The 13,044-nt window shown below is 51.8% G+C and overlaps 3 protein-coding genes across 3 annotated transcripts in view; 2 read left to right on the forward strand and 1 right to left on the reverse strand.

The window, feature by feature from the left end:
• The window catches only part of LOC140681456 (uncharacterized), a 53,355-nt gene extending 51,886 nt beyond the window's left edge, over positions 1-1,469 (forward strand). Inside the window, exons 3-4 of the mRNA XM_072921287.1 lie at positions 655-1,054; positions 1,139-1,469. Of these exons, the coding sequence (XP_072777388.1) occupies positions 655-1,054; positions 1,139-1,469 (731 nt within the window). The remainder of the gene's footprint in view (positions 1-654; positions 1,055-1,138) is intronic.
• The window catches only part of LOC140681480 (uncharacterized), a 1,248,316-nt gene that overhangs the window by 1,180,057 nt on the left and 55,215 nt on the right, over positions 1-13,044 (reverse strand). Inside the window, 1 exon segment of the mRNA XM_072921322.1 lies at positions 4,640-4,651. Coding sequence (XP_072777423.1) covers positions 4,640-4,651 — 12 coding nt within the window.
• On the forward strand, positions 11,709-12,641 carry LOC140681457 (olfactory receptor 14J1-like). Its single transcript, XM_072921288.1, has one exon. It carries the CDS (start codon positions 11,709-11,711, stop codon positions 12,639-12,641), a length of 933 nt encoding a protein of 310 aa, XP_072777389.1.

The following is a 13,044-nucleotide window of genomic DNA, read 5'->3' on the forward strand; positions in this document are numbered from 1 at the left end:
TCTTTGGCAACGGGGCAGAAAGACAGAGACTTTCTACAATCTCGGAATCACCAATACCCACAGATTCCGACACTGTATCATTGCCTTGATCTTAATTTTCTTAGTCAATTGTGATTCTGGTTTAGACTCTCTCCCTGGTTTGCCTTCCACCCAGGACAATACTGAATGTGCTCATCTCTTGTTTTCCTCCCAAAACAGAATTTCCCATCCCCAGCCCTTTGCCAGATGGAGGAGAAGGCTGTGAGGAAGAGGAATATGCCCTGGGACACCCAGGCAGGTGAGGAGGAAGTCAGTGCCCCTTTCCCCCTCTCTCCTGCTCCATCTCCCGGCCCAGCCTGGCCCCGGCTGCAGGACAGCCCCGCTGCCGACGCTCTGCTGACGGGGACGCACTGGGGGGATCTCCTTACCCTTCCTTGTGGCACGGAGGCAAATCCCATCCTCTCCTTGTCCTTCCTCCCCCAGAGCAGGAGCTGAGGATGGAGACCAGGAAGGACAAATCTCTGCAGCACAACCTCATGGAAGAGGCTGTTTTGAGCAACTCCACAGCGCAAGAATCCAACAGGGAGGAAAAGCCCCGGAGATCCCACAGGAGGAGGGGCTGCAAACCCAGCCCAGGGTGCTCTGAGGAGGAAAGGCCCACTCTGGGTAAGGAAGGTGGGCAGAGCTTCCGCCAGAGCTCGGAGCTGGTGGTCCCTGAGAAGCTTCACGATGGGGAGAAGCCCTACAAGTGCTTGGAGTGTGGGAAGAGCTTCAGGCAGAGCAACAGTCTGAAACGACATCAGATGATCCACACTGGGGAATGGCCCTACGAGTGTGGGGAGTGTGGGAAGGGCTTCAGCTGCAGCTCCGACCTCATCATCCACCAGAGGTTCCACACTGGGGAGAGGCCCTACGAGTGTCCTGAGTGTCAGAAGAGGTTTCACACCAGCTCCCATCTCCTTGAACATCAGCGGATTCACACAGATGAGAGGCCCTTCCGCTGCCCCGACTGCGGGAAGGGCTTCAAGCAAAACTCCACCCTTGTCACCCACCAGCGCATCCACACTGGGGAGAGGCCCTACATGTGCCCCACATGTGGGAAGAGGTTTCAGAGCAGCTCAAGTCTCCTCCTGCATGAGCGGGTCCACACCGAGGAGAGGCCCTTCCTCTGCTCTGACTGTGGCAAGGTCTTCAAGAAAAACTCCCACCTTGTCAGGCACCAGCGCATCCACACTGGGGAGAGGCCCTACATGTGCCCCACATGTGGGAAGAGGTTTCAGAGCAGCTCAAATCTCCTCCTGCATGAGCGGGTCCACACCGAGGAGAGGCTCTTCCTCTGCTCTGACTGTGGGAAGGGCTTCAAACAAAACTCCAACCTCATCAGGCACCGGCGCATCCACACTGGGGAGAGGCCCTACGAGTGTGGGGAGTGTGGGAAGAGCTTCACCCGGAGCTCTTACTTGACCCAACACGAACAGAGCCACTGGTGAGGGAAGCCCTGTGTGTGCCCCAAGTGCAGGAGGAGCTTCGTGCACTGCTCCACCTTCACCCCCCATTGAAGAACCCACATTGGGAAGAGCCCTGGTGATCCCTGTTATCTGTGATCCATGCTGGGAAGATACCTGTACCTTCTCCTGCCCCTGCCAATGACCTTATGTGGGACTGAAGAACATGAGGGTCTGGCCATGGCCATGTCACTACATTCACTCCCACCTCAGGTCATTGCCAGGGGCAGGAAAGGGACTCTCTCTCTCTCTCCCTGAGAAGGTTGTCCTTTCCAGGCAGGAGGAGACATGTGGCCAGGAAGGTAGAATTGATGGTGATGTAATTTCCCCTGTAAATAGTTTTTCTTATCCCTTCTGTTGTCAATATTTTTTCTGTTCCAGTTTGTTCCTCATCTCGTTGCTGTTCCCAGTAAATTGTTCTTATCCCAGCCTGGGATCTTTCCATTTTTTTCCTTCAGTGGAAGGTGGGAGGGCAACGAGCACCAGCGTGGTTTTAGCAGGAGCAGGAAATTGGGGAATTCCATTCCTGAATCCCGGCCTGTGGAAACCGAGCATCCCAGCTGGTGCCAGCCCTGGTGGCCATGGCAGCAGCCTTGGGAGCGGGTCCCTGTCTGGGGCTGAGGGAACCTCTTCACTCTGGTGCCCAGGGACAGGAGTGGAGGGAGCGGCTGCAGCTGAGTTGGGGCAGGCTGAGGTTGGATCTCAGGAAAAGGTTTTTGCCCAGAGGCTGCTGGGGCACTGCCCAGGCTCCCCAGGGAAGGGTCACAGCTCCAGGGCTCTCTGAGCTCCAGCAGCGTTTGGACAGCGCTGCCAGGCCCAGGCTGGCAGTGTTGGGGTGTCCTGTGCAGGGCCAGCAGTTGGACTCGAGGATCCTGATGGGTCCCTCCCAGCTCAGCCAATTCTGTGGTTCTGGGATCCCATGACCCTGGGGATGGGAGTGCCAATGGTTGCCATGGAAACGGGCTCTGGCTGCAGGCCTGAGCTGGTGTCCATGGCAACCACCCCTGGCATGGGGTCTCCATGGAGCTGCCCAGGGACTGACCATAGCAACAGGGGCTGGAGAAGGTTGCCATGGAAACTGACAATAGCAACAGGGGCTGGTGATGGTTGCCATGGAAACTGACCATAGCAACAGGGGCTTGTGATGGTTGCCATGGAAACTGACCATAGCAACAGGGGGCTCGTGCTGGTTGCCATGGAAACTGACCATAGCAATGGGTCCTGATGAGGTTTGCTGTGGTAATCCAGGGCATCCCTCTGGCTGCCCTGGAAGGTCTGGGACCCTGGCAGGGGGTCAGGAACCGCCCTGTACAGAGCCCCCAGAGACACTGCCTGTGATCTCTGTCCATGGAAAAGAGTTTTCAATCTTACAGGATGAATTACACACTCTGAGTGTTTGATATGAGTAATAATTAGTGTGACACGAGTGCAAAAGTAGAATTTTAGGATTCTAGATAAGGAGTTCAAAGGAGGCAAGATGGAGGAAATCGTGTGTGTCCTGTCCTTTTTCATCTTCTTCATGCCTTCCATGTTTCACTGCAGTGTTGGCATTTTTCTGTTGGTTTTGACTGGGGACACATTGTTCAACACAGGTGGTAGGTATTGGCACATTATTGTAAATATAGCACAGGTAGTTTCTGGTATATAATGTTTGTAACTTCCCACTGAGGGGCAGAGCCCTGCACGCTGTCCCGCAAGAAAGGCCTACTGCAGGTCAGACAGAACATGTTATAGATAAGCAAGAATAAACAACCTTGAAAACCAGCACAGATGAATTATGGCTTCTTCTTTGGCAGTGGGGCTCAAAGACAGCTAATTTCTGCAATTTTAGGATAATTTAAATACCACAGATTCTGACATAAATGGCATCCCTGGCTGGGCTTGGACCACCAACCTTTCAGTTAAGAGCCGACAGTTTGCATATTAAGGTTCAGATATTTTGACAGGCCCTCAGAGGGGTTTCATGGGGACTTTCTAAGTGTCCCCAGGCTGCCAAAGAGCTGGGATGTCACAGGCACTCACAGGGGCTCCTGTCATAGGCAGACTGGGAGATTTAGGCAAAGTTTATTAGAGAAGCTCCTGTCAGGTCAGGAGGCACAGAAAGGACCCCCAATAGCCCCTATAGAACCCCAAATACCTCCAAGGACCGCCAGCCTTTCTAAGCCTCTTTTTGTGAGAGGAGCCTTGGAGCAGCAGGTTCCAATCCCTACCCCTGACATTTCAAGAGCTCGTATGTAAACTATTATAAAGGTGGAATTAAAACTTTATACAATTCTCCCTTAGCATTAGGAATTGTAAACCAGTGTTGGGGGTTGCGTTTTTCCTTTCTGTTTGTTCCTTATCATTGGCTGATGTTTATCGGCTGATCCCTTATTTTGGGAGGAGCTGCTGCTCTTGGAGATGGGAGTTTCCACTGCTGCTGCCAGAGCCCGGGCCAGAGCTGCTTCTTCTGTCCTGGGATGAGCCTCTGCTTGTGAGAACAGCCACTAAACTGGGACCTTATTTACACCTGCCCCACTAAAAGAGAGACCTATCCCTGTCTGCTCTGGTGTCCAGGATCCTGAGCTGGGCTCTCCCTGCCCTGCTTGGAGCCCCTAATCCCCTGCCTGCCGAGACATCCTGCCAGCCCAGCTGACTGCTTTTTGCCAGTGCTGCTGGGGCACCGAGCTGACTGCTTTCTGAGAGTCCTGCTGGGGCACCGGAGCCGGCTGCCCCGGGGTTTGTGAAGCAAAGCCTCTCTCCAGCCCTTCCCCCTTCGGACAAAGCCGCCATGGCCCCGCGCTGCCGAGCCCGGCCGGAGCGCCCCCTGCAGCCGCGTGGGGGTCAGCGCACCTGCCCTGCCCCGGGAGCCACAGCGCCCCTGCTGGCTGTGCCCGGAACTGCACCGCAGGGAAAGCGCCACGGCCCAAAGGCCGGGACTGGGCTCTGCTCTGTTTGCTGTTCGTGCCGCAGCTGCTGCTGCTTGTTTGCTTTGTTATACACACTAGGAAAGAGCTGATATTCCTATTCCCATATCTTTGCCTGCCTGAGAGCCCCTTGATTTCATGATTCTAATAATTTGGAGGGAGGGGGTTTACATTCTCCATTCCACAGGAGGCTTTTTGCTGCCTTCCCTAGCAGACACCTGTCTTGTAAACCAAGACCAGTTTTGGCACCCGATGTGTAGCCTGAGGGCATTGAGAGAAACAGGGTGAAATAAGAATAACAATTCTTGAATAACATGATTTTTTTTTTTTTACACTGGATATAGAAACCTTGTTAGGTGTCACCATGTGGTCTAGCTTACCCTGGTTTGGGTGGCACATGGCTGTGGCTACATTTTTCCCATCCTATAACTATGGCAAATCTGGCTGATAATTAATTTGTTTGATGGGTTAATATGGTGAGGAATTTATGGATTTTTAATTTCCACTGGATGGTGGGCACATGGATTTGAGGCTACCACACACTAACTGTATGTGTTTGGAATTACTTTAATAATGGTACCTACTGTGAGGAAATGACACCAGGGGAAGTTTTCTCCCAACTCCTCAGCCAGCTCTTTGGGTCTACAGTGGTTGGTGTTCCTGCTATGCCTGTTAAGCCTATTCTGTTCAGCATTCAGAGGTAAGGGAAGATTGACTTAGATAACTATCGTAGCAGGGTGTCCCCAGCCTGTAATAATTAGCACTGACTCCATGATTCCAGAAGATTGATCAATCACTTTATTACATTATCCTATACTATACTGCTAAGAAACACTCATCGCTCTTGCAGACAGTCCGATACAGACAGACCAGACTGGTTAATTGAAATCCAAACACCATCACCATTGGCCAATTTAGAAATCACCCTTTGGTAAACAAATCTCCATAATACATTCCACATGTGCACAACAACAGGTGCAGCAAGTGAAGATAAGAATTGTTTCTCGTTCTTTCCTCTGAGCTTTCTCACAGCTTCTCACAGCTTCCCAGGAAAATCCTGGGAGAGCTCTCTCTCTGCTCATAGGATATGTGATTACCACAGGTCAGTTGTGACAATGCAGGTCCATGGACACCACGGTGGCACTACGGAACCTCATGGAACCAAGGGGCCATTGTGACACTGTGCTGCCTCATGGAATCAAGGAGACCATTGTGAACTCAGAGACCCCAAGGAACCAAGGGTCCATGGTGACCTTGTGCCCACAGTGTCACAGAGGAGCCGCTGTGACACAGCGAGGGCACACGGAGCCCAGGGGCCATTGTGACACATCAGGGCTCTGTGGAACCACGAAGCCATTGTGACACTGCAAGGCCTCATGGAAGCACGGGGCCATTGTGACACTGCAGAAGCAAGGGGAACATTGTGACACTCCAGGGCCTCTCTGAACCAAGGAGACCATTGTGACACTGTGGGGTCCATGGAACCAAGGGAACATGGAACAGGTCTGGCTGGCTGGGCCTCCTGGGGACCACCTGACCACCTTGGCATGTCGAGGGCTGCTTCTCATCTGCCCCTGAAGCCCTGGGGCTCTGGGCTTTCCTTCCTATGGGAGAGAACTGTCCTTCTCCTCCAGGGTTCCATGGCCAAAATTGGGATTCCTCCTCCAAAACTCCGTACATCCAAGGATTGCTCCCAAGTGAAAGCTGCCAGGACAGACAGGTCTGGCTGCCCTTGGCCTCTTGAGAGATGCATCTCATCTGCTTTTGAAACACTGGGGCTTGGTGATTTCCTTCCAATGTAAATAGTTGTCCTTCTCAAGGTGACCGTGGTCAAAATTGAGATTCCTCCTCCCAAATTCCATGTATCCAAAAATTCCTCCATTACAAAACATGCCAGGAAGAACAGGTCTGGTTGGCTGAGCCTTCCAGGAGCCACCTCTTTCTTCTTCTGCCTTTGAAACACATGGTCTCTGTGCTTTCCTTCCTATGGAAAAGAACTGTCCTTCTTATCTACACAGAAATGGCCAAAATTGGGGTTCCACCTCCCAAATTCCCTATATCCAAAGGTTGCTTTCAGACAAAAGCTACCAGGGCAAAGAGGTCTGGCTGGCGTAGACCTCTGACGGCAGCCTTTCATCTGCCCCTGAAACACCGGTGTTCTGTGCTTTCCTTCCTTTGGAAAAAAAAACATGATTCAACTCCAGGTGTCCATGTCTGAAAGTGGGATTCCACCTCTAAAATTCCCAATATCCAATGGTTGCTCCCAGGCAAAATCTGCCAGTACCATCAAGTCTGGCTGGCCTTGGCCTCTGGTGGCTGCCCCTGCCACACTGGGGCTCGGTTCTTTCCTTCCCATGGAGATCACTGTGACACTGTGGGCACCTCATGGAACCAAGGGGATCATTGTGGCACCACTGGAGCCCATGGAACCAAGGGGCCATGGTGACACCGCGGGGCTTCAGGGACCCAGAGACCATTATGACTCTGTGGGGCCTGATGGAACCATGAAGACCATTGGGACCCTTCAGGGCCTGGTGTCACCAAGGGGGCATTGTGACACCTCAGGGCCTCCTGGAAGCAAGGGACCATTGGGACACTGTGGGGCCCCATGGAACTGAGGGAACATGGAACAGGTCTGGGTGGCTTGGCCTGCCAGGGACCACCTGACAGGTCTGGCTGATCTTGGGATGTCATGGGCTGCCTCTCATCAGCTCCTGGAGCACTGGGGCTCAGTGCTCTGCTTTGTATGGAAAAGAGCCGTCAGATGCCCATTGCCAAAACTGACACTCTCCCTAAAAAATTTCCTATATTCAAGGGTATTTCCCTGAAAAAAATCGGGCAGCTTTGGCTGGCCTTGTCCTCTGGTGGTCAGCTCTTGTCTCCCCCTGAAACACTGGGGCTATATTCCTCCATTCCTATGGAAAAGAACTGGTCCTCATGTCCAGGAACCATGGCCAAAATTAGAATTGGCCACCGAGTCCCGCTGGGCTCACGGAACCATCTGCAGCCCCGGGCAGATATTGACTCTGGCAGTGCTGCAATCCTCCCTCCAGTGAGAGAAAAGGACACAGGGCAGGCACACAGAGGAGCAACATGAAGACACCGAGGTCAGTGAAGAGGAAGTTGAGTCCCAGATGGGAGGGATGAGGAGATGCCTTGATCTTGGGGATTAAATACTCTGATAAAAATATGGAGAAGGATGTAATTGATACATCAGACTCTCTTTTTCCCTATTAGGCATTGAAACGTATGGGGAGATGACTTGTTTCAGCAAAGCCTCCATGCCAAAGTAAGCAAATGTTGAAGTAGCTGTTATCCCAGGAGAAGTTTGAATAGACAAAGAGAGCAGAGTGATGAGACCCTGTGCCCTCAGGGAGAGAAGAAGACCTCTGTTCCCAGAGATGATTTCAGAAATAGATGAAGAGAACCTTTGCTCTTAAACAGCTCATCCTGAAACTAATACCCCATAAGTTGGCACGGCCCATAAACACAGCTGTGGGAAAAACTGTGAAAAAATGGGAGAGACTTCACGATTTCACTTTTTCCGAGTGGCTGCTATTCGTGGAAATTGAGAGCTACAAGAGAACTGTTTTCTTGTGGAGAAGTCTCCATAGCAAGAAAGAGAGACTCCTCTCCCTGAGGGAACTAAAGAAGGATTTTTCTAGAGGTGGTAAAGTGACTGAAATTGTTTTGGTTTGTCCCTTTGCATAAAAAGTAAGTAAGAAAAGGTTGAATGGAGAGGGGAAGTGTTCTGAAAGTTTTCTTCTGATCCTTATTACTCTTTTTTTACTTACTGTTACCAACTTTTCTTTATACCCTTTTAAAGATTTGATCCCACTTTCCTTTTCTCCTAATCCTATCTCGCAGCAGGAAATTAGTAAGTATTTTATAGGAGTGCACTGGTAATTAGCCAACACTGAACCCACCACACTAATTAATGCATTGCCCAAGAAATCTCAAAATGGTGAACCAAAACCACTACAGAAACTTCCTGATGAACTGCCCCAGACAAGAGGGAAATCAAGGCAGAGCCATGGTTTGTCAGGACTTGCTTGATCCTAATGAGCCCCGTGGTGCATTTGGAGCTGAGCCCTGGAACCTCGGGGCCTGAGAGGAGATTGCACAAAACTTTCCAGGAGTTAAAATCAAGAGCAAAAACCCAAAATGTCTCAATGCATTAATGGGTCCCACTGAGGTCCATCCCCAACAAAGGCTCCTTATGGACACTTTGGAGGAGAGAACTGGAGACCAAGATGGCACAAAATCCTCTCAGAGATTCAAAATGGCACAAAAAACTCTCAGTGTGCAAAGGAAAATCCAAAGTACGTGAAAAAAAGTTGAGTATCTAAAAGTATTAATGAGCTCCACTGAGTGTCAGTACAAAGCTCTCAAGGGACTCATTAAAGCAGATAATTGGGGCCATGATTGCACAAACCTCTCAGAGTCTGGATCAAAAGGGAAACACCAAGTACCTTAAAAGAACTTAAGTACCTTGAAGCATTAATGGGCCCCACTGAGTGTTGTTACTGACAAAGCCTCTCCAGGGACTAATTACACCAGATAATTGGAAGCCAGTATTGCAATAAGCTCTCAGAGACTCCAAGGCAAAAGCAAAAGCCAAAGTCCTTTGAAAAACCTGCAGTCCCTGGGAGCATGAAGGAGCCCTTCCTGACCATTCCTGACCAAGGCTCCCCAGGGACTCCTTCCAGCAGATCCTTGAGGCCACTGGGATGTGGGCTAGGGGGGGATGCTGAGGGCAGGACCAGGGGGTGACAGTGCCCAGCCTGGCTGGGGCTGTGCCAGGAGGCCCCAGGGCCTCAGGACAAGGTGTCTCCTCCCAGCCCTTGGTGGCACAGACCCTGCTGTGCCCCAGGGCACCAAGACTTGGCTTCTCTTTGTCCCCACCTGTCATCAGTGCCTCCAGTTCTCTGCTCTGCCTGGGGCCTGGGGACACTTTCTCAGTCGTGTCCCTCAGTGGGACCCGTTAAAAGTCCAAGAAACTTCTGAGTTGGATTCTGACTTGGAGTTCTGGAGAGGTTTCTGCAGCTCCCTCTCAGGGCCTGATGTTCAGGGCCTGAGCACAAAGCCCCAGAGGGTCATTAAAGTCCTTGTGCTGTGTCTGTGCTGCTGAGCTGGGCCGGGCTCCTGGCACAGAGGGTGATCCTGGTAACCAAGCAGAGCTTCAAAAGCACATTTCTCTTGCTGAGCAGCTCTTCTCCCAGCCCAGCAGGGCTGGGGCACTGCCTGCAGCCAGCCCGGGCACAGCACAGAGGCACAGAGAGCTTCAATCAGTCAGGGCTGGGAAGGGGCTGAGAAGTGCCTGGGGCAGAATCACTGCCAGCCCTTGGCACAGGAACCTCTGGCTGCAGGACAATGCAGCTGCAGCTCCTGCAGTGATCTCCTAAAGCTGGAACATCCCACTGCCCACAGCCCCTGTGAGTGCATTCTCTGCTCATCTCCTGTGCAGAGCAGCCAGGGGTGCCCAGGGCTGTCCTGCAGAGCAGGGTCCTGCAGCCCAGGGCGCTGTGCTGGGCCAGGACTCTGCTGCCTGCCAGGGACAGCTCTCAGCCGGCCCTGGAGCTGCTCCCAGCGCTGGCCAGGAGCTGTGGGGGGAAGGAGCCACCCTGAGCAGGGCAGGTGCTGCTGCTGAGAGGGGCTGGGTGGGGCAGGGCTGCTCCCAGCTCCAGACCAGCCTGGGCACAGCTCCGGAGGGCACTTCCCAAAGAAGGTAAGCCTGGGATTGCTGTAAAGGTTAGGGGCTTTCCTGAGAGTGTTTTCAATTTCCTGCTTGGAGCTGGATGGCAAATTTTCGTCTGTGACAAAAAGATTTTTGGTCTTTACATATTTTTCATCTATTCATAGCTCTGTAAATTACTATTATAAAGTTATAAATCTATAACCCTTACCTGACTCCATTAAACCCTTAATTAACCCTATTTACCTACTATTATATACTTGAAAAAATTATAATCCTTAATTAACTTTAGTATGTTTCCTTTCCTTTTGCTTATATTTTAGAAAAATAAGCTGTCTAAATATATTTTTAAATACTATATAGTCGTATTATCAGGAGGTGGACCTACAAGAAGAACATTTTGATTTTTGAATGTGAATAGAGATAACAAAAACTCAGGCAAAGAAGCCCTTGGACCTACTCCAATGAGTTGAGCCAGGGGTGTATAACTGGGGCAACTGAATTTCCTACTGGATGTTCCTGTTAAATATCCTAAATAATCGACCTTAATAAATTGTTTACATCAGGGGCTGGGTATGCTCCATTTCAGCTGGGACGCCTGGAAGCTTCCAATAAAGGTCTGATTTTTACTTTACTGTTCTAACACTGTGGCAAGGGGGATGAGAGAAGCAGAACAGGAATTGTAATCCCAGAACGACAGAACATTCTGAGTTGAAAGGGACACACAGGATCATCAAAGGAATGTTTGAACATTTACAGAGGCTCCAGAACTCTGACTTTGGGTGGTCAGTCTCTCTGCTGGGAGCCTCCCAAAGGGCCTTCAGCCACTCCTCAGCCCTGGACAGCAGCAGCATCACCTCTGCAGGGCCCAGCAGGGCTCTCCTGAGCTGCCCTTGCCCAGCTGCACACAGAGCCTGCCCCAGCCAGGGCCCTGCACACAGGCAGGTTTCTGTAGGGCCGGGCCGAGGGCACACAGGGTGGGATGGGCTCTGTGAGCGCTGGCAGGGACAAGGCACCTCTTAGGAGGGAATGTCCAGGCCCAGGGAGATGCTCAGGGAAGGAGAGGGGGCTGAGCAGAGCAGTTCTGGAGGAACAAACCCATCCAGCCCCTCACCTGCCCTCAGCCACAGGGAATCCTTTGCCTCTCACATCTCTCAGTGGCAAATTCTGAGTGCAGCAGGAATGCTGGGGATTTCTGACCTCAGAGAGCCAGGAATAGTGTGTGGGTAGGAAAACAATTCCTTAAACCAGCTCCTGCCATTTCCCTTAGAAGTGGTAGTGCAGATGGTACCATGCCTTTCTGCAATAGGAATTATTCCCCTGACAAATCCTGAGTACTCAGCCTTGTCCCTCTGCCACAGGGCCACAAACCCAGGGAAGCAGGGCAGGGATGGCTCCTCGAGAGCCCCCACGCTCAGGTCTGGCTGCTCCTGGCACACTCAGCCTGCACAACTGGAGCTCAGGCAGGGACCTGGGTGAACGTTTTCCCAGAGCAGGAACAAGTGTGGCCGAGTCCCAGCAGGACAGTCTGCAGGGAATGGCCCAGGTTTGGCTCAAGGCAGCCTCTCCTGACTTGTCCCTGTCCTTTCTCCATGAACAGGTGCCCATGTGCAGCCACAGCAAATGTCCAACAGCAGCTCCATCAGCCACTTCCTCCTGCTGGCACTGGCAGACACGCGGCAGCTGCAGCTCCTGCACTTCTGCCTCTTCCTGGGCATCTCCCTGGCTGCCCTCCTGGGCAACGGCCTCATCATCAGCGCCGTAACCTGCGGCCACCACCTGCACACGCCCATGTTCTTCTTCCTGCTCCACCTGGCCCTCAGCGACCTGGGCTCCATCTGCACCACTGTCCCCACAGCCATGCACAATTCCCTCTGGGGCACCAGGAACATCTCCTACTCAGGATGTGCTGCACAGCTCTTTTTCTTTTTGTTCTTCATGTCAGCAGAGTATTTCCTCCTGACCATCATGTGCTACGACCGCTACGTGTCCATCTGCAAACCCCTGCACTACGGGACCCTCCTGGGCAGCAGAGCTTGTGCCCACATGGCAGCAGCTGTCTGGGCCAGTGCCTTTCTCTATTCACTGCTGCACACAGGCAATACATTTTCCCTGCCCCTGTGCCATGGCAATGCCCTGGGACAGTTCTTCTGTGAAATCCCCCAGATCCTCAAGCTCTCCTGCTCTATATCTTATCTCAGGGAACTGGGGCTCATTGCTGTTACTGCCTGTTTTGGACTAGGTTGTTTTGTATTCATTGTTTTCTCCTATGTGCAGATCTTCAGGGCTGTGCTGAGGATCCCTTCTGAGCAGGGACGGCACAAAGCCTTTTCCACCTGCCTACCTCACCTGGCCGTGGTCTCTCTGTTTGTCAGCACTGGCCTATTTGCTCACCTGAAGCCCCCCTCCATCTCCTCCCCATCCCTGGATCTGGCCCTGTCAGTTCTGTACTCGGTGGTGCCTCCAGCCCTGAACCCCCTCATCTACAGCCTGAGGAACCAGGAGCTCAAGGCTGCAGTATGGAGACTGATGACTGGATGGTTTCAGAAACATTAAAATGATGGCCAGTTTCTGAAAATCACTTGTAATAAAAGTCATCTTTGATACTTCTTGTTGAATTAGTTGTTGGGAATTTTTTTTCCTTTGTTTTACTTTTTTTCATATTGTCCACAATAAATGTAATTTTTTAGCCATTTGTCATTTTGTCTCCACCTTCCCTGTTGCCATAGATTGTGTCAATGAGGGGTTGCGTTCTCGGTGGCTTTAAAGGAACTATAGGATCTCGCAGCAAAGTTTTCTGCAGAGATGCCCTTTTGTTGCCTTCTCTGGAGCTGCAGCAGCAATGTCTGTGTGCAGAGCTGGGGCAGATCAGTGCTGGCACAGCAGCTCTGGTCCTGCTGGTCACACCATTCCTGATCCAGGCCAGGAGCCATTGGCCTTCTTGGCCACCTGGGCACAC

The sequence above is a fragment of the Taeniopygia guttata genome, chromosome 36 (genome assembly GCF_048771995.1).
Source record: "Taeniopygia guttata chromosome 36, bTaeGut7.mat, whole genome shotgun sequence".
In the NCBI taxonomy this organism is placed as follows: domain Eukaryota; kingdom Metazoa; phylum Chordata; class Aves; order Passeriformes; family Estrildidae; genus Taeniopygia; species Taeniopygia guttata.